Source organism: Macadamia integrifolia, chromosome 14 (genome assembly GCF_013358625.1).
Source record: "Macadamia integrifolia cultivar HAES 741 chromosome 14, SCU_Mint_v3, whole genome shotgun sequence".
NCBI lineage: Eukaryota > Viridiplantae > Streptophyta > Magnoliopsida > Proteales > Proteaceae > Macadamia > Macadamia integrifolia.
Window position 1 is genome coordinate 5,378,794 of NC_056570.1, and position 20,731 is coordinate 5,399,524.

At 39.3% G+C, this 20,731-nt stretch overlaps 2 protein-coding genes across 3 annotated transcripts in view; one reads left to right on the top strand and one right to left on the bottom strand.

Annotated features, from left to right (window-relative positions):
* Positions 1-287: 287 nt before the first annotated feature.
* LOC122061980 (probable lactoylglutathione lyase, chloroplastic) lies at positions 288-18,496 on the top strand. The gene is made up of 9 exons (XM_042625587.1): positions 288-541; positions 1,634-1,838; positions 1,941-2,065; positions 2,238-2,302; positions 2,942-3,154; positions 3,295-3,342; positions 4,396-4,503; positions 4,620-4,760; positions 18,162-18,496. Exons 1-9 carry the CDS (start codon positions 385-387, stop codon positions 18,201-18,203), a joined length of 1,104 nt encoding a protein of 367 aa, XP_042481521.1. The 5' UTR covers positions 288-384; the 3' UTR covers positions 18,204-18,496.
* A 6-nt stretch (positions 18,497-18,502) lies between these two features.
* Positions 18,503-20,731, bottom strand: part of LOC122061979 (VAN3-binding protein) — a 4,189-nt gene continuing 1,960 nt past the window's right edge. For both annotated transcript variants that reach the window (XM_042625586.1, XM_042625585.1), the window contains exons 3-8: positions 19,927-19,995; positions 19,424-19,805; positions 19,165-19,329; positions 18,972-19,021; positions 18,787-18,844; positions 18,503-18,707 (exon numbers count right to left, since the gene is read on the bottom strand). In XM_042625586.1, the coding sequence (XP_042481520.1) occupies positions 18,511-18,707; positions 18,787-18,844; positions 18,972-19,021; positions 19,165-19,329; positions 19,424-19,805; positions 19,927-19,995 (921 nt within the window). In that variant the 3' untranslated portion in view covers positions 18,503-18,510. The remainder of the gene's footprint in view (positions 18,708-18,786; positions 18,845-18,971; positions 19,022-19,164; positions 19,330-19,423; positions 19,806-19,926; positions 19,996-20,731) is intronic.

Here is a 20,731-nt window from a genome sequence, read left to right on the forward strand (position 1 = left end):
TGACCAATCCCACCTCTCGCTTCTCAAAAGTACAAATGAATCGGCGAAAAAAAACCAGACATCCTGACCTGTTGTACATTGGACCTCAATATGTCTAGATTTGGGCCTGGCTCCTGTGCTGATCTAAATCTGGCCACTGAAGGACAGTCTAGATCTGGACTCGGGACTCTGGAGTGAGTTGGTCCCACAAAATTATTTAATTATCTTCCGATCTTCGTATTATTATTTAATAACTATTATTAGTATTATTATATCCATTAATCCTTTTTTAACGAAGCAAACAGGAAACACGAAGCTCACTCCACTCTTGAAGGATATCTCCATCAACGGTATCGACACGGGAACAAAAGCAGGTGCAGAGAAAGCGAGAAGAGAGAGCAAGAAATGGTGGGGATTCTCCCCATGGCATCTTCATCTATCCACATCGCCTCCTTTCGCCCTCCTTTCTGTTCTTTCAGAGTCTCAGGTGCTGCTTCTATTGGTGCTTCTCCCAAAACATATAATCTTTCTCGAAGGCTTGCTCTATTTCATCTCAGTAGTGGTAAGATTTGTTATTGTTATTATTTTTTTAAGTTATAATAGTGATAATTATTTTTTTTGTCTGTTTACCGAGAAATCTTAGTGTTTGCTTCTGCAATCCTTGAAAAGTTCACGCTTGATTTGATATAATTTCTTTTGATTCTGCTGGAGTACTGAGGATACAGTTTTACGCATCTATAAATCCTGTTCGGAGCTTGTAATATGGATATTCGTAATGTCAGAGGTTGTAGGCTTCGTTTCATTAATCTTTTTCCCTGATCGATTTTTTTCTAATGCCGCCACGGGTGTCACTCGTTCTAATTCGTTGGTACATGTGGAGATGAAGTATTGCAATATTGTGCGGCTTCTTCAGCCATTTATAATTTATATTTTATAGTTCCTTATCTTTTTTTTGTTCAGTTGTTCCGTATAAGCATTCCAATTCTCAATACGAACGGTTAATGGGAGACAGACGTACATGATATGAATAGTGTTGGAATTGTGGGTAGAGATTTCAGAAGTTTGGTTATGATTCCCCAAATTTTGTTTTGGGTAGTTTCTTTGTGTTTTTTCTGGATGTTGACTATTTCTCGGCCTGGACGATTCATAGCAAGGCGCCTTTCTGGATGTGTTTGTGACCAAAATTTCATATATTTGAAAAATTTGGTGCCCAAGGAAGAGCTCTGGAAAGATAATGTTATTAACACTGTAAGAAGTCATGGCGCAGACCTGAAGGTTGCAGACATTATAAAGTATGTCGGGCAAGTGGATTCAGCTCCACCTACATCTGTGATTCCATCAGCACTATTTCATCACTTCTTTCATTTTAATAGTGTGCATTAACAAGTCTAGGTTGGACCGCATAAATTATTTTATTTGGCTTATATTTTATAGTGTCTTAATTGACGTATGGAGGCTGTTATTTTCTTCTATTGGGAACTATTTGAGTATAACGTATTCTTTGTTCCTTTTCTATTTGATTGGGAGGACAAATATCAGAAAGGGATACTACAAAAATTTCCATAATTTTTATTCCATAATAGGAATTTGATGTATATTAAAAGATATATAAGATAGTCTTCTAAGGGCTTATGGTTGGGCTGCTGTTGGCCAGCTATTCCTCAGGGACAGTTTTTTGGTATAGAAGCACCTAAATTGTTAAGAGCAGACGGGAGCAGTTTAGAGGCTGGCACACCTGGAAATGTGGCACAGGCAAGCACGGCTGTCAGTGAGGAAAGTGTACGAGAGTGGGTCAAAAAGGACAAGCGAAGAATGCTTCATGTTGTTTATCGTGTTGGGGACTTGGACAGGACCATAAAGTATATCCCCACAGTAAAATACTGCTTCGTTGTTCTTTTATCAGAATTTGTGATGATGGGGAATGGTTGTGCATAAAGCTGACTAATGAGTGGTGATTGCAGATTTTATACAGAATGTCTGGGTATGAAGCTGTTGCGGAAACGTGACATACCTGAGGACAGATACACGAATGCTTTTCTTGGATATGGGCCTGAGGATTCCCACTTTGTTGTTGAGCTCACTTACAGTAAGCCAACATTTTGTTTTTAACATTTCCAACTGTGGTTGCAAGCTGAATTCCCTTAAGGACCTAAAGAAAATAATGCACTTAAAATTATAATTGTCTCTCCTTTCCCCCCCCCCTCTCTCTTGCATGCATGCTATCACATTAATTTATCCTTATTTAACAATATTGGCAGATTATGGGGTGGACAAGTATGATATCGGAACTGGGTTTGGCCATTTTGGTATTGCAGTTGAGGATGTAAGTTTCTAATAATTGAAATCAAATGCTTTTTTAGGTTGGACATAATTTCATATAGAATTTGATTCAGACAACTTCAATGTTGAAACATTAAGACATGATATCAAAATGGTTTCTCTTAGTAGCTTTTATCCAAGATCCATGTGACAATTTGCAAACATCTGTGATGCAGATCAATCGACATAACTGCAGGTAATGGGCTCAACTAATTGTACAGTGGATGGAACAACTATGAAATTAAGTTTCAGATTGGCTCCTACTTGTGCTCAAACTCAACTCCCATTAGAAACTGGACTGAAACTATAAATTAAACTTCTGGCTATTTATGTACTTGTCACATATGCACAATGATGTATGGACACCTGAGAAATCTATAAGAGGGTTCCTACAGATTTAAGTTATAAATATTAAATTTGGAAAAACTTTTGCCATCTAAAAAAGAAGTAATTTAGAGACTATCTCAATTTCAAACTGTAAAATTTCTACTCAATTCTTCAACACTAGCATTTCGTATAATGGGAAATTTAGTACCAATGTACCAGACAAGATTTTTCTATCTACTACCTATGGCTATTGAATTATTTTCTGAAACTTTCTGCACCAAAGACATGGATATATGTTTGCTTTTTCTTGGCATAGGTTGCCAAGGTGGTGGACCTTGTAAAGGCAAAAGGGGGGAAAGTGACGAGGGAACCCGGACCAGTTAAAGGTGGAAAAACAGTAATTGCTTTTGTTGAGGATCCTGATGGTTATAAGTTTGAACTCTTGGAAAGAGGTCCTACTCCTGAGCCTTTGTGTCAAGTAATGCTTCGGGTGGGAGATCTTAACCGCGCCATAAATTTCTATGAGAGGGTGAGAATTGTTCTAGGGGATCAGAACTCTTTTATTTGTTATAATTTAATTCCAGTTGCTAGTTGCATTTTTACTTTTTGGTTTGCACACAATCTCTGGAGGTCTGAATTCATGTTCCTCTTTGCCGTATCACTTTAAAGGCTTTTGGCATGGAGCTTCTGCGCAAACGAGATAATCCCGAGTACAAGGTCAGTTAACATCTCTTTTGATCAACAAATTGCACTATTGCTATTTTCTGTCATGTACATTTCATGCAATGAACATGTGCATCATTATGCATTAATATGTATATAATATGTATATTGTATTGGTATATTACTTAAACAGTTTATGGGTGTTTTGACTTTACCTTTTTTTAGGTTTATGTATGTGTTGGTCCACAACCCAGACCAACCCTATCTCACCAAGCTGCTTGCCTATTTAGTATGAAGCCTCTTGCCTATTTAGTATGCTATGAAGTGACTAAGATTCATGTGAATCAGTTAATGCCTGTATTGATGATTCTTTTGTAATTGAACTATTGAACATTTTGCTTGTCTAAATGTCTATGTTGCTGCACATCTAAATCTTATATAGTTTTGGAGGAAGAATTCTGAGACAGTAACCAAGACATATAAGGATTATAGACTCAGTCATAACAGCAAACTGATACACTGAGTTGCAAACAAATCCATGATCCACTGACTGCTTTGCCCTTATGCTTATCTGAGTGGGAGAAAATAGTATTACAGAGTTACTCAGGCCCTGTTTGGTATTTTTCCTGGAACAGGACTGTGCCATACCAGATTTGTTGGGACCACTTGCTGACATGTTTCATCGCGTGCTAGAGTATTATTCTGGTTTTAAACTTTGGCAATCAACATAGCGTGCCAATCTGCATCATTTTGTGGGATGGGGCCAATTATTCCAAACATGTTCCTACCAGTTTTTGCCAAGAATCAATCCTGGTGCGTTGCTTCTAAACATTTTCTTGTTCAGAACAATCCTGGAACATCAAGGCATATCACACATTCCTGAACAGGAACAGTGTGCCATTATCCAGACAGGGGCCTTAGTGGTTGCTAATGATTTGTATCTTGTTTTCTTTAAGCTTTTTTTTTTTTCCATGCATTGTTGTAGGGGCTATCCTTGGAATAAGCTTTTTTTCAAGCAATGTTGTTGTGGCCATCCTTGGAGTTATATTGTTATCTAGAATTCTGTGTATTTCTTCTGTATTGATAATTATTGTGCTGATATTGCAGTATACAATAGCCATGATGGGCTATGGTCCAGAAGATAAAAGTGCAGTGCTGGAGTTGACATACAATTATGGGGTCACTGAATATGACAAAGGAAATGCTTATGCGCAGGTGAGAACTCTTATTTTGCATTTCAAAAATGCATACAACAATATAAATAAAAGGAAAAGTTATTTTCTTCCTTAATTGGGTTGGCTTGAGGAAACTGATCCCTTGTATTTTACCAGATAGCAATAGGCACAGATGATGTTTATAAGACTGCAGAAGCAATTAAATTGTGTGGTGGGAAGATCACCCGCGAGCCTGGGCCTTTGCCAGGTATCAACACCAAGATTACCGCCTGCTTGGATCCTGATGGTTGGAAAGCGGTATGACTTTTGGTTATTCAACTATATTAGCTTGTGCCTTGAGACATCTTTGTCTTTTGACTGAAGTTTTCATAGAGGTTGCTTTTGGTGATTTTGTTGGCCTATGTTTGGCAATTGCAACTGGACATTTGACAGATAGATCTTATAGGTGTTGGTTTAATGTGTCGACGCTTCCTACTAGCACTTGGGTCGAGGCTATAAATTCATCAAAAAAAATGGTAGAATGCAACTTGGGTGAGGCTCAACATGGACTCAGTTAATACAATTGGATTCTTGTTGGGCTAAGACTGGTTTTCCAACTACAGTTGGTTATCAGGCTTGAGGCCAGGCCGGGCCTGGGTTGAAGCCTCGGGCTGGGCCGGGCCGGGCCGGGCCTGCGTTGAAGTCTTAGGCTAAGCCCATCTCGGCCCAGCCTGACCCTGATTTTCTATAACCATGTATGAATTAGTGCATATTATGTTCAAGTCTTTAAGCCTTTGGGATTATTTTTAAGAATGATGTTGTTGATGTCTCATTTTTTAGTGCATAAAGGACAAATAGAAAAAAAGCAGGGCCAGCCTGGGTGGGGAAAAATTAGAGTTAATCAGGGCCAATCAGGGCCAACCTGGCCTGATCAGGGTCAATCAAGGCCGGGCTGGGCTGGGCTGGGCTGGGCTGGGCTGAGCCTGGCAGGGTTGGTCCTGGGATGAGATATCTCAGCCCGACCTCAGGGCCGGGTGTTGGGTTTGGGCTGAGCTAAGAGGACTCAGGGTTGGGCTGGGGTTTTAAAAAACCTGTCCCAACCCAGCCCTGTTTCACCCCTAACCCCTACTAATATAGGGGTTGTGCTTGATAAATGGAGCAGTCTGACCAATATATTTCTTATTTGCATCGTATAATGCAAGTGTTGAGCTGTTGATAGATTATCTAATATAGTTATCTTCTTCTTTCTTTCTTTTTTCCTTTTTCTTCTTCTTCTTTTTTTTTTTTTTCCTGCTAAAGTGTAGGTATTGATGTTATAGTTCCAGGGACCAATGTGGAAAAGGCCTCTGAAATTTTTTATGACCAGCTACCAAGATTTGGTTCATTTCCAACAATTTTTTGTTACTTTGGCCCTAAATGGTCTTTTCGGGACATGTTTTAAAATTAGTTTAAATCTTTGTTGTTGGGGAGATTTGAACATAAGGTCCTTGTTACTAGATTTACGTTAGCCTTAACCATCAAGCTAGCTGCAGATTTTATAATCGTGGTTGTCAAGGCACAGAGAATGAAAGTGGAATGGATGAATTGGAGAGTTGCGTCCGGAGTCGGAATGTTGGATAGTCAAGAAGAGTCATAGTGAGAAGCTATGTGTGGCTGAGATGAAGATGTTAAGATGGATTTATAGTAAAACTAGGAAGGATAAAATAATGAATGAGCATATTAGATCTGATTTGGGAGTTGTCTCGATCAATGACAAGCTTTGTGAAAGTCGTTTGAGGTGTTATGGCCATGTTCATAGGAGACTTGGGGATGCCCTAGTATGGAAGAGAGCGGATTCAGATTGAAGGAGTCGGAAGAGCTAGGGCCAAGCCTAATGACCATAGAAGAAGTGGTGAGGAAAGGCATGCATAGTCTCGATCTTGTCACAAGTATGACCTTGGATAGAACCTATTGGATGACAAGGATCCATGTAGCCGACCCCATTTAGCTGAGATTTTCCTAACTCTCATCTTACTCTTCTCATCCTTCCTCTTCCATCTCTCCCTTCCCCTTCTTCTGTTTGGACTTTTACTATTTTGTTTTGTATGGATCCATCTAGCTGACCCCATTAAGTTGGGATAAGGCTGATTTTGTTGTTGGTGGTTGTCAAGGCACAAGTGCACAACCTAGGCCACAAGGTGATCCTTAACCCAAGACAACTAGTTGCTTCAAGTTTCAAGGCTTCCCAACCTAGATACAGGATGGAAAAGGAGAAAGGGATGAGAGGGTAAGAAGCAGAATCTAGAATTGTCATAAAATAAGGAAAATGTTGCACTGGCCTGCCGTCCTGGCTCTATCTGGGTGTTAAGGGTATTGGTCGTTGCTTCATGCCTCATTACAACTATGCTTATGATTGAACTTAAAAATATGAATCTATTTTAGTTCATAATATAATGATAAGTTTCACAATACAGGGGTAAGGCTATGTACAGTTGCCCCCCCTCAGACCTTGCCGTAGTGGGAGCCTCGTGCACTGAGTTGCTCTTTTTTTCTTTTATAATACAATGATAAGTTTCTTAACCTTCCCCCTACCCCAAGCTTAAGAAATTGCGAAAAGCAAAAACAGCTTTTAGAATTTCTCTAATCCTCTCTCATTTGTAAAACAGGGGAAAAAAACTCCAGTTTACTTGGAGAAATGTCAGTGCATTCAAGTCAACTCAAATGGAGCAGCTTCAAAAGTCCTCTCCTTACCTTTCTCAGCCTAGACCTTAAGATGGGTGATGATGTAGATAAAGAGAGGTTCTAGCCTTCTAGTATAAGTATTCACACCGGAACAAGCCCAAATCGTAGTCTAATGGGTTAAATAAGTAGCCAAATGGGTTATATATGGGCCATGGGCTTAGTATTTTTATGTTATCTATTAAAATGGCCCTATTTTGTCAACCCAGCCCAGCCCATGTATGGGGGATAATTGGCCCATACGAATTTAACTAGTTAGTTGATGCAGATCAAAGGCTGAGAAGAAGAGGGCTGATAATCAACTTCAGGAAAAAAAAAAAGAAGATTTTTTACTGTTTACATGAACAGTACCCATGTGAACAGTAACTAATGTGGGTCCCACTGCCTACTCGTAATGTGGAGAAGACTTGAAGAAAATTCCCTCTTGATTCGTGGGCCTCATGGCTAGCTCGCATGGAGGGAAGGCTTTTTTGCTGGAAAACTATGAGATGCAGTGCTATGAGAGACAACCTAGGTGAGATGCCTAAACTTGAGGGGTGAGATGCCCAAAACGTAACCGTCTTCTTCCCCCTTCTCAACCCTCCATCGAATTCTTTTTTTGTTTTCTTATTTTCCTGTTATTTGTTTGCTGTGAGAGAGTGTTTGAGAGCCAGAACCAAGCCTATTGGAGGACATCTTCTCTATTCAGCCAGAATTTCAAATCCTGCCTGGGATTCGGATCACTTGTGATTGTAGTTCTACATTAATTTGTATCAGAGCCTACTATGGTTAGCATAGAAGATCTCTACTAGGAGGTGATGAAATTATCAGACCTTATGACTGCTCTTGAGAAAAAGATTGACTCCAAGTTTGGTCTCTTCTACCGTTCACCTCCAAATGATCCTATCATAACAAAAGAAATTTTGAAAGAGGTACAACAAGAATTAAATAGTCCTCCCAAAGAGTTTTGTGTTGAGGGATTCAAAGTAGAGACTGCCGAGTTGACTGTAGACGACCACCAAGAAGAATCCGACGCAATTGACGTTGCACTAGAGTTTCAAGAGGAGGAGATCAAGAATATGCCAGACGAAATTTCTGAGGATACAATGTTCAATGACAAATCAGATTTTAAACTTGATTACATCGAGTTCATTATGCCGTCGGAATTTTCTAAAGAGCGAGAGCCACAACTCCCAAGACTTTGTTTCAAAAACCTGTGAGCTGCAAGAGTATTGTTTTGGGTTGAAACTAGATGTGCACCATGCCAAGATTGTTCTTAAACTATACAAAACTCGAGGTCGAGTTTTTTTAAGACGGGGCTAGTTGATGCAAATCAAAGCCTGAGAAGAAGAGGGCTGAGAATCAACTTCAAGAAAAAAAAAAGATTTTTTTACTGTTCACGAGTTGATATTTGCGTGAACAGTATCCATGTGAATAGTACTAATGTGGGTCCCATTGCCAACTCATAATGTGGAGAAGGCTCGAAGAAAATTCCCTCTTGATTCGTGGGCCCCATGGCTAGCTCGCATGGAGGAGTTAGGCTGAAAAATTTTAGGAAATCTTTTATTGATGTAGTTTCCATTTTCATACTTCCTTCCAATAGCTGGGAAGATATTATTTAGCTAGTTTCTAATTTTAGGTTTTACTTTTAGAAAGTAGGAATTCTAATTTATTGGGTTTCTATCTTTGTAAAAGGGAGGGATTTGATTTGATTTGTAATTAGTTTCCAAATAGGATAATATCTAGTTGTAAAGGGATTCCTTTCCTTTCCATGCAAGAAAGGACCTAATTTTGTAATCAAATAAAAGTTTATAAATAAAGGAAGAAGGTGGATCTACAACGGACGATTGAATGAAAAAAAGAAAGCTTTGTGTTCGAAAAATTGTGAGATACAGTGCTGTGAGAGACAGCTTGGGTGCGATACTCGACCCAACCTATCCCCCTTCCCCCCTTCTCTATTTTCTGTTTATTTCTTTCTCTCTATTTTATTTTCCTTGATATCAATCAAGTCCCAACATCTGCTGCCATTGTAAGATCTGAGAATACAAGTCTAAGACCTACGACATCTCTTTTGTTCAATCTACCAACCGGAAGCACCTGTGATCCTGTTCTGGAATTAATTCCTAGTCATCTAGCTGGGAATTGGTTCTACATTAGTTCTACAAATGTCATGATAGGATCATTTGGAGGTGGACGGTAGAAGAGACCAAACTTGGTGTCAAACTTTTTCTCAAGAGCAGTCATACAGTCTGATAATTTCGTCACCTCCTTGTAGAGATCATCTATACTAACCATGGTAGGCTCTCATACCAATTAATGTAGAACTAATTTCCAGCTAGATGACTAGGAATTAATTTCAGAACAAGATCATAGGTGCTACCGGTTGATAGATTGAACAAAAGAGATGTCATAGATCTTGGACTTGTCTTCTCAAATCTTGCAATGGCAGCAAGTGTGGGGCTTGATTGATAGCAGGGAAACTAAAATAGAGAGAAAGAAATAAACTGAATAGAGAAGGAGGGGGAAGGGGGAAGGTTGGGTCGAGTATCTCACTCTTCCCTAGGGCATCTCACCCAAGTTGTCTCTCACAGCACTGCATTTCACAGTTTTTCCAACAGAAAGCTTTCTTTTATTTCATTCAATCGTCCGTTGTAGATCAGCCTTCTTCCTTTATTTATAAACTTTTATTTGATTATAAAATTGGGTCCCTCCTTGCATGGAAATGAAAGGAATCCCTTTACAACTAGTTATTATCCTATTTGGAAACTAATTACAAATCAAATCCCTCCCTTTTATAAAGATAGAAACCCAATAAATTAGAATTCTTACTTTCTAAAAGTAAAAACTAAAGTTAGAAATTAGTTAAATAATATCTTTCTAACTATTAGAAGGAAATATGAAAATGGAAACTACATCAATAAAAGATTTTCTAAAATCTTTCAGCCTAACTCCTCCATGCGAGCTGGCCATGGGGCCCATGAATCAAGAGGGAATTTTCTTCAAGCCTTCTCCATATTACGAGCTGGCAGTGGGACCCACATTAGTTACTGTTCACGTGAACAGAAAAAAAATCTTTTTTTTTTTCCTGAAGTTGATTCTTAGCCCTCTTCTGCTCAGGCTTTGATCTACATCATTAGTCGTATCTAGTCCTCTAAAGTTGTGAATTCTAGTGGATGTCGATAGGTTAAGTCCATTGTTAGTTTTGAAAGACCTTGAAAATTTAAAGTTCGTTAAATATCTTGAAAAGTCCCAATGTAAGTCCTAGGAAATGTACAAGCCATTAAGTCTAGGAGGAATTATCAATGAGGGTCTAGAACTCTTCTAGCCTCTGTAAAAAGAGCTACTTATAAGCATTGGATCTCAGAATTTTGAATGAAATTTGATTTATACCATTCTTTTGTGAGAGACAAAGCTCCAATGAGATGTTTTTCCAGGTGTGATACTGGGGTGGTTATTGAGATACTAGTCTAGGCTTAGGGTGAGTCTCTTCAAATCATATCTTCTTCTAATTTTCTATTTCTACTCCTACTAGTATCATTCTTGCAAGATCTTGTAAGTCTCTGTATTTTGTTCCTAGATTTTTTGATTAAAAAGAAAGTATAGATATTCTTGATATCTGAAACAATAGCAACAAACTCAGCTTTATCCCAACTTAATGGGGTTGGCTACATGGATCCAAGCAAAAACAGAATAGCAGAAAAGAAAGTAAAAGGAAAGAAACCCAAGATCAGCATGTCAGGAAAATCTTAGCTAAATGGGGTCGGCTACATGGAACCTTGCCCTCCAATTGGCTCTATCAAGGTCATGCTTTGGACAAGGCCTAGGCTACGCGTGTTACTCCTCACTACTTCTCCAATGGTCATTTTAGGCATGCCCCTAGCTCTTTTAGCTCCTTCAATTGCTATCAAATCACTCCTCTCTGGGGCATCCTCCGGCCTCCATTGAACATGGCCATACCACCTCAAACGACATTCTCGGAGCTTGTCAATGATCAAGGAAACGCCCAAATCAGCTATAGTACGATCATTCCTTACTTTATCCTTCCTCATTTTGTCACGCATCCATCTTAACATCCTCATTTTTGCTACAAATTGCTTCTCTATATGACAGTTCTTAACAACCCAACATTCTGCCCCATACATCATAGCTGGTCTGTCATACAATAGTTTTATAGAATTTTCCCTTAAGCTTTATAAGGATACGTCGGTCGCACCTCTCTACTTCATCCATCCCACTTTTATTCTTTGTGAAACATCATCCTTTATGTCACTATCTCTCTCTCCTCGATTTTCACCATTTTGTTATCCATTAAAGTGTGACTAATGTTACAAGTCTTCTACTAATCTTAAAACCTCTTATTTCCAAGGTTGATCTCCGTAGCGCCAACATAGCGTTAATCTCTGCTTTTATCTCATCCACTAAAACGATATCATTGGCAAAGAGCATACACCACGGGACCACGTCTTGAATTCTCTTGGTTAAATCATCCATGATAAGCACAAACAAATATTAGCCCAAGGCTGACCCCTGATGTAACCCAGTCATAATTGAGAATTCATTGTCTTGACCTCCTATAGATCTCACACGAGTCACCATGCCTTTATACATATCTTTAATTATATCCAAATATTTACTCAACACCCCTCTCTTCACAAGAACCTGCTGGATTAAATCTTTTGGGATTCTGTTATAGGATTTTTCTAGGTCAATAAAGACCATATGGAGATCGTTCTTGTAGTCTATATTTTTCCATGAGTCTCCTTAGTGAGTAAATAGATTTTGTTTTGGATCTACCTAGCATAATACTAAATTGGTTTTCGAGATATGAGTCTCTCTTCTCAGACGTGCTCCAATAACATTCTCCCATAATTTCATAGTATTTCTCATTAGTTTAATGCTTCTATAGTTATTGCATCTTTGGATATCCTTTTTTTTCTTTTGTAGATCGGAACTACTATGTTCTCCTCTAATCATCAGACGTTTCCTTGTGCTCATAATCTTGTTAAACAAATTGGTTAACCAAGATACTCCAAATATTCCTAGGCTCTTACACACTTCTATTGGGACCTCATTTAGGCCCGGTATCTTTCCTACTTTCATCTTTCTTAAGGCTTCTTTGGCTTCAGCCACCACAACCTTTCGTATGTATCTTTGTTGAGACCTGAAGTTTCTCTTAAATCTGATCACTTTTGGGTACTATGATCCTGTTATCTTAGACTAGTTATGAAAATTATTAGAAGGTTAGAGTAGACTCCATTAGGAGAAAATCAATTGATACTACTCTCTGATAGCTGTTCAAGCTGTGCCACTACGTTGTAGCTTTGGAAGATATGATTGGGAGGCTGTAATGGAACATGCTGGATCCTGGTATACATGCAGCTCGACGGCATTCCAGTTTTTGGTTATGCAGTAGGTAGGCTGTTGTCATGGATCCAATGAATAACCGATTGCGGCCAAGGTTCCTGAGCTAGAACTACAAGGAGCTGCACACTAAGGTTGATGTGGGTAATGGGTGGTCTGTCAAACTAGACCTGGTTGTTTGGGGCCAGGACATTTCTGGCCCAGATCTGGCCCTGATTTGCCCCATCGAGCATCAGCTTTCTCAGCCCAGATTTGGCAAATATTTGTTACCATATTTCTCCTTCAGTCCAGATCAGCAACAGTTTATCTTCCCATTGAGCAGCATTTGTTTTGGCCTCCGGTTCTGTCCTCAAAAGGAGTTTCTAGAAGACCTCCAGCTGTCCCTTATTGTTGAAGAAAGAAGTTTCAAGAGAGGAGTTCTAGCAGACATTGAACTATAGTATATAGCCTATGATTTAGTTTCCTTTTTGAGTGTCAAAGTTAGTTTCCTTTTTTGTTATCAGTTGTTAGTTTCTAAGTTATTCTTTCTTGGTTAGCAAGTTAGAAGTCAAATTAGAAGGTTTTAATTCCAGCTCTAGTTTTCCTAATTTAGAAGACAGCTTTGTAAGCCTATAAGAGGCACCCATCGATCATAAAGAAGAACAAGTTTGATTTGAGTATTACTCATGGCTGCAAAGCTTTTATCTGAGGGGTGAGATGCCTATTCCTTAATTCCTAATTCTTCTTCCCCCCCCCACCCCCCCCAAACAAAGCCCCCCATCGATTCCCTTTTCTTTTCTCTGTTTTCTTCTTTGTTTCACTGCTGTAAGAAGGTATCTAAGGATCTAATGAAGGTGGTTTGAAGCCCAAAAGGTCAGCTTGCAGATCAATTGGGAGCTCAGCCAAGGGAGGCCAGCTCGACGTCAGCTTGTCAGGGTTTTGAGGGTGGATCAACCAAGGCCAGATCTCCATCCTCTGAACCCTGGTCAACCACCCCTTTTGGGGGTTTGATCCTGGTCCTAGGAGGACCCTTTGACCAGCAAGCCAGCACCTTTGGAGCCCCCCTGACGGAGCGCAGGGTTTCTCCCAACAGCCTGTGAAGTTGCTTGCTGGCTGTTACCTCATCTGTTGGACTGCTACCAGCCTTGTTGGAGGATCATTTTGAGAGATATTCAGGTCTATCTTAGACTCTATTTTGATCAGGTGTGAAACTTCTAAGTCCCTCTAATTTCTGAGTTCTATTTCAGAGCCCTATTCTGGACCTTGTGTTGCTCTCTGTTGGTTCCTTGTTCTGTGATTAGATCTGTATTGGTTGTGGAGTTGTTATTATTGGGGTTGTTTGCTCTAGGGTGAACCAACATTACATCAAAGGTATAATTACAGTTAAATCCATTGATAATATATTTTTTTTTCACCAGTAGTTCTGGGTTTGGATCTGTGTTTATCCTGTTTGGAGGCCTCTGTGCAAGCTTGGGAAGCCCATAAGGTGTTGATGGCAGTCCAATGGGCTGAAATTGACCTTTGGGTAATTATATTATAGGTTGGGCCTTTTATTTTTAGGGTTTCATTGTAATGGACATATTTTATTAGCCCATAAAGTGGGGATAAAGTTAGTACATGGGACTAATAGTTAAGTGTTTTGAGTTGTATTAGAAAACTTAATGGCTGGATGAGTTCTATTTTGAGTTTATTTACTTTGCCAAATTTTGCCCGTTCCGTCTTCACACTAGCTTTGTTATTGCGGTAATTGAGGCCAATCCAAAACTCTTAATGTGTGAGCGTGTGGAATTTGACGATGGGAAGATTGGTGATGTTGATAATGGAGATGCAGTGGCGGAAGATGATATAAATATTTTTGGCCTTCATACTCTGTGTGGCTCCCATTGTTGAGGAGACTGAGCGACAAAGCACCTAAAAAGTTCGAGCTTGAAACAGAGAAGGTTGGAGAAATGTTTGCAAACGACCCAGTGGATATGACTGAGGACGTTGAAGTTGAGCATGTGGAATTTGTCATTCCCTCCAAGTATTTTGAAGAACGTACTCCACACATTCTAGACTACATTTGTATCTTCGAAGAGCTATCTGAATTTTTCTATGGACTGGAGATGGACGTGCAAAACACAAAAAATCTTCCTGTACTTGATTTTTTTTTGATTGGGATATGGGGGGATTTTTTTTTTTTGGGGGGGGGGGGGCGCAATTGATGTAGATCAAGTCTTCAATAGGGGCTTCAAAGGTGGTTCACACCTGGCCCATAACTTGGGTTATCTTTCAGCCTATTTTGGGTTCTATATTACCCCTGTTGAGCAGCATAGTAAAGAGGTATTTTCCAGATTGTGTGGGAGTTCCAATGCCCTCTGTATGGAGGACTGTTGAGTATATGTTTCCTTCAGGATGTGAAATTCTAGAAGGCCAAAACACTGTTCACGTGAACAGTGTAGTGTTTCAGCTGGGAAGTTGCCTTGTGTGAAGATATTTGGAAGATTTTTGTCTTTAGTCAAGCCTTGGACAGTAAGAGGCATTGATTGGGAAGTTCTAGAAGAGTGAAGACTTTGCTGGATTTGTTTCCTTTTTAAGATTGATTCTTCTTGTAGAAGGAAAGGGACTTTCTAAAGTCTTATGTTTCCTTTTCCTCTCAAGTTTCTATAGTTTTTTTCTTTCCTTTTTGGAGGCAAAGCCTATGCCTATATAACGTAATTGTTAGAACCAACACCAACAAATACGAAGAAAAAGAACAGATTCAAACAAGATGACACAAAGATATAGCGAGGTTCACACACCAATGTGATGTGCTACGTCCTCGGGCAAAGAAGATGATTCACTATATGATGGAAGAAAGGTTACAGAGGAGATCTCTCAAGAACACCCAAACTCACATTAAGAAACTCTCACCCAAAAACCCTAACTCGAAAATCCCCAAATCTCATTTGCTTTTTCAACAAGACGATAGTAAAAATTTATACTCCTTCAATTCGGGTCGATCCAACAGGTCATGGCTGGTCGGGTTGTACCGTACCACGGGGGCGTACCCATACGAGATCAGTGCTGGGATCCTTGACTCTATTGGCCCACTCGACCTTGGCTGCTTGGCCAATAGAGGTCTATTTTCGAAGTTCTTGAAGAGTTTCCCTTTCCATGACCTAATCAAGAACTTCAGATCTTAGTCATCTGTCATCAGTTTAGGCCCAGATTTTGGGAGTTCTATAAGCGTCCTACAAGCCACCTTCGATCACTGTTTCAGCCCCATTTGAGCTTCCTGTTGCGAGTTATTGATTTTCTCTAAATTTTGACCTAAAATCTCCAGGTTCAGGTATTACTATTCTGTTTCTATTTTCAGAATATTGTTTGGGGTTTGGTTCAGTTATTATAAGATATTCTGTTGTTATTTGGGCCCCAATATCATTTGAGTATAGGTGATTTACTGATATTTTTGCTCCTGGAATTTCTTGGCTATTCTTTCCTAGCTGATAGGAATTTCTTCTTGAGGCTCTGTTTCTGGTTTTGGGTTGTGTGTATATTGGCATTATTATAGTGTTGGATTTATATACTGGAGTTGGGGTACTTGTATTCAGTCTTAGATTAACTGGTACAATTCATTTTTTTTAATAATAAGTATTGTATCAGATATGTATCAAATCAGTACCTTAAAGATATGATACATATCAGTAAGATCAGCCGATACGGTACTGTACTTAATTAATCCTTGGTTATGACGTTTATGGAATTCATTATTTTGTTTTGGTTTGGGCGTAATGATTTTTTGTGACATTTTTTATCTGCAAAGACTTGCCATATCAGCAAACATTGGTTGTTCTAATGTGATAGAGGGACCCCCAATCTATCTCAGTGGTCAAGTTTCTTTTTTCGGTAACCTCATTGGTCAAGTTTCAACTCAAACAAGAAGGCAAGTTCCATAAAATGAGTTCAAAGTTTTACAGAAGTACAAAAAATATCTTGACTTGCATAAATGCAATTTGATCCCATTATAATCATCATTTTTATTTATTTATTTTTTGTAATTTTATGAAACTTTAAACTCACTTCCAGATTGCATTACAGTGATGGCATTTCTATCTCACTTGAACTCACCATCATTCATCCAAGTTTTCCACGTGGCATGAAAACACAACAGTAAAAATCTTCACTGATTGGTTGTTACATCTTATTGTCCTTACTATTGTTATTCTAATAATAACTTCCAAGAAGAGATGGGTGGGCCTAAAGGCCATTACAGTCAATACTCAATAGAGAGGAGATTTTAGTATGTGGTGGTTTGAACTTTGAATGGCCAAACATGTGAGAACTTATAGGGACCTTGACTTAACTGGGTTTAAGACATGTTTTTACAACTGATTGTTTATGTACTGGTTCCTGGATCTGCTCCCAGCTAATTGGCCTGAGTCTGTTGTGTACTTTGACGTCTGACTATCTGTTGATTCCTCTGCTGGAATGATTGATCTTTACTATCTATCCATCTTTCTGATAATTTTGGTTCTTTGTTCTATGCTTTGTGTGGTGGGATTTTTTTTTTAAATAGTATTAGGAGCTTTCAAATTATGAGGAACTTACAAAATGGTGTGTCTCTGTCAAAGAAATTGTGTTGCAGCTCTGGTGTCGCATCGTGAATAGGACTGTGCACTTCTTGCTTTAAATGCACTGAACTTTCGGATTGGCTTGTAGTTGTAGGCAGGTTGGTTAGGGTTGCTAAAATTTGGGTTTAGGTTATCTATTACCTCAGGCTGGATTAGTGTTGGTTGAGCAACCCAACACAAATATACCCAGGTTGCAGACCAGGCAAATATATTAACCACATGATAATGGGAGGGGGTTTCCATTCACTTCTTTCAACTCTCTGCTACCTTCTTTTCTGGATTTGCTTGTTTGTTGCCATGATGAGAGAGCTTCAGCTTAACATGGAAATGATATTTTGATTTCCTCAACCTTACGAGCACAAGTTGAGGCAAACTAGTGTGGAGTAGGAGTATTAACATATTACTTGTGTACTGGTGGACCTAGTTGTCTCTATATGTCAAATGTCCTTCGATTCTCTTGTCCCGCGAGCTGCTTTCTCTACTTCAATGTACCAAGAAATTTTCTCCATGAGGTAATTGTGCTGGATTTATTTGCTTCTCTGCAAGGGATCCTGGTCAAAAGAATTGCTCTGCTTGGATTGTTTATACAGAAAAGGATTTCTGGTATTGATAGGCTCTTTCTTCCACATGGAGGGCTGATTTTGGTTTCTGACCATTGGATTGATTGGGTATTCTTTGTATATGCCATACGTCAAATTTGGTGGTCCATCTCAACTAAATGGTCCAAGGAATTTTTCTTCTTATTTAGCCATATAAAACTTTGAGTGTCAAATTTTCGATCAATTTTTCAAACCATTGTTATGAGATGTGGTTATGTTCAAATGGCTGATATTGACACTTAAGTGAGCATAACAGAGGTGTCCCCAAGGCTTCAAGTGCCTTCAAATTGCCACATGGCAGATATAACAAACATTGCCAAATCGGAATGGCTTCCATGAATGTTGGTGCCATAAAGCTTACCCTATTTCATATTTAGCATTTATCTGGCTTGCATATTCTTCTATGAAGCTATCTGCTTGTGGTTGGAATTGTTTCTTCTTATGTAATTGGCTTTCATTCTATCCCAGTCTCATTCTTCTTCCTGTGGCAGGTTTTTGTTGACAACATTGATTTTCTCAAGGAATTGGAGTGACTTCAGAAACATTGTGATGCCTGACCAAGCTATTCTTAACTGGATCAATGCAGTAATTTATGGTGCTTTAAACGATTTAAATCTCACATTCTGCTTGATTGCTTCAACCCAATTCACCAGATGAGGACGAACCAACAGCATTTTGTAGATAAAAAATCATTTTGTCTATTGTACAAACAATTGTAATAAGCACCTCCCAAATGATTGATCGACAGCTGTTTAGGAAGTTTGAGATATGTACATTTTAATTTGTTTGTGCAATAGAAAGTCTAGTCTTCCACCCCTTTTCCCCATGACTTCTGCTATATCATGTCATGTTGGTGCGGCAATGCAGCATTAGACGGATTCCATCTGTCCACATCTGTTTATCGCCTTTGCTTCTGCACTCAAACTCTATTACCCTGTCATCTGCCTGGATCCCAAAGTATGCCCTCTGCCTGCCACCATCCTCTGTTTCTCTCTGGGGCCATGCCGGGGTATCACAGTATACATCAGAAACCACACCTGGAAACAGCATGGATTTAAGATCAGATCAAGAGCACAAGGTATTATTGGCTAATTGTGATTTATAGTCTCTGCTTACACTTTTTCTTTTTTGTGAATGCACCAGCTATGTGTTTGCTTTTCATTTTGGCTACCACCTGCAGTTCGTTATCACAGATTGAAGATTTGATCAAACAAGAATATTTTTTGGTGATTCGCCTCTAATGATCAGGGAAACAGGCTTTTGAGCTGTACTTTTATGGGTGTGATCAAAGTGTTTTTTACCTGCCAGCTTGAGTTCACATAGAAAGAGACCTGCTTCCAGTGAAGAGCTCCTGCTAACAACGATCAAGTACACATTACAGAAAACAGAATTAGCAGCAGAAGGCATATCGGGCTGTTTGTAATTTGTATTGGTAGTGGAGAGTGGAGACACCACCCTTGACTGCATTTGTGATGAACGAACTTCTTGTTATACCTTTCCGAGTACGCTTGAGAAGCTCTCCGCCTTCTGAAACAAAGTGCAGTGCTGGTGAGATGTCTGTTTCTTTGCCGTCAACAACTTGTTTGTCACCAGGAGCAAGGGGTGAGGCCCAGAGACCTTTATGCTGTCTTGCCCTGAGAGTGGCAGCTCCCCTTAAGGCTGCAATATGCAATATGAATGGAATTACTAAAACTGGATTAAGGTCAGAGGGTTCTTGCTGGATGAGATGCTTGCTGGGTCATTTTGGGGGTACCAGTTGCTGCTCCAGCTGTTAAAGTCATGATATCGCCGGCGGTCCTGACACTAATGGCAGAGTCGACAACCGCTAGTATCTGATCATGATCAGCTCCCATTTCCTCAGCAATCTCAACGCAGTGAGATGCCACCAATGCTGCTGCTGAGGCTACGGCAGCAGATGTCTTGGATGGTGAGCTCTGTAAATTAGAAAAGGGTGCGGTGTTATCTGATGATGACATGACTCTTGAGGCTGCAATGGCTGCAATAGCAGCAGCAACCCCGGCCACAGACACGGCTGCGTGGAGCTGGGCATTGTGGGCTCGCAGCAGGTTCTTCTTCTCTTTCTGATCTTTCAACCACCTCCCCGTCGTCTTCCCTCTCACCACATTCTTACAGAGCTGATGATGAAGTTACAGAAATAAACACAGCCCACCAGCAGAAATTAAGTGATTAGTAATCTTATGGTGGCCATTGTGAGTAACAACCAAGGGTGAGGGAAATGAGACTTATCGAAATTACCCCATTTTTGAGCAATTGTTGATTGGATAGGCAATCTGAATCGATTGCTTGATGAAGTAGAAACAGTTCCTGCGCACGATCCAAATTACAACTATTACAAACCTATGGAAGAAGCTAATCATCAAATCTCATTAGAAATAAGGGTTATCCATCGTTTGATTCTCTGCGTTGTCCATTCAACCGTACCCAACTAGTGGTGACGCTTAGCCCAGGCACCGTAACCAAGGTTACTGCAAGCTAAAATTGGATGCAGCTTTAATTTTCCCATTTTTTTATTTTATTTTATTTATTTATTATAAATTACCACTCTAGTAGTTGTATGTTCTCTAAGGTGGAACCTAATGTATTGTAGCATATAACATGTTATGGGCACCCATGATCTACACTGTAGCACCAAACTTGAGACTTCCACTACTATATATATATATATATATATATATTCATGAAATCCACAATTAAAATTACCTAAGCAGTATTGTGCACTAAAACTACTATATTGCCATGTACCATGGATATGGTTCTACACTTCTAGTATAGAATTAAATGGCTGTAGACAACTCATATAGTGGGTAGAAGGGGTGTAAGTTAAGTGTACAAGTCATAATTTTCTAAATTGTTCATTTTGAAATTTGAACAAATGGAACTTAAAAATTTGTCCCACGGGTGTCCATTTGTTTCTAGGTGAAAAAAATGTAACAATAAAAATTCAAATAAAATCTTAACAATATAAATTCAAATAAAATCTAAGTTTTCTTTTGTATTGATTCTACCCGTAGAATATGATGGTCTACACCCCCCCCCCAAA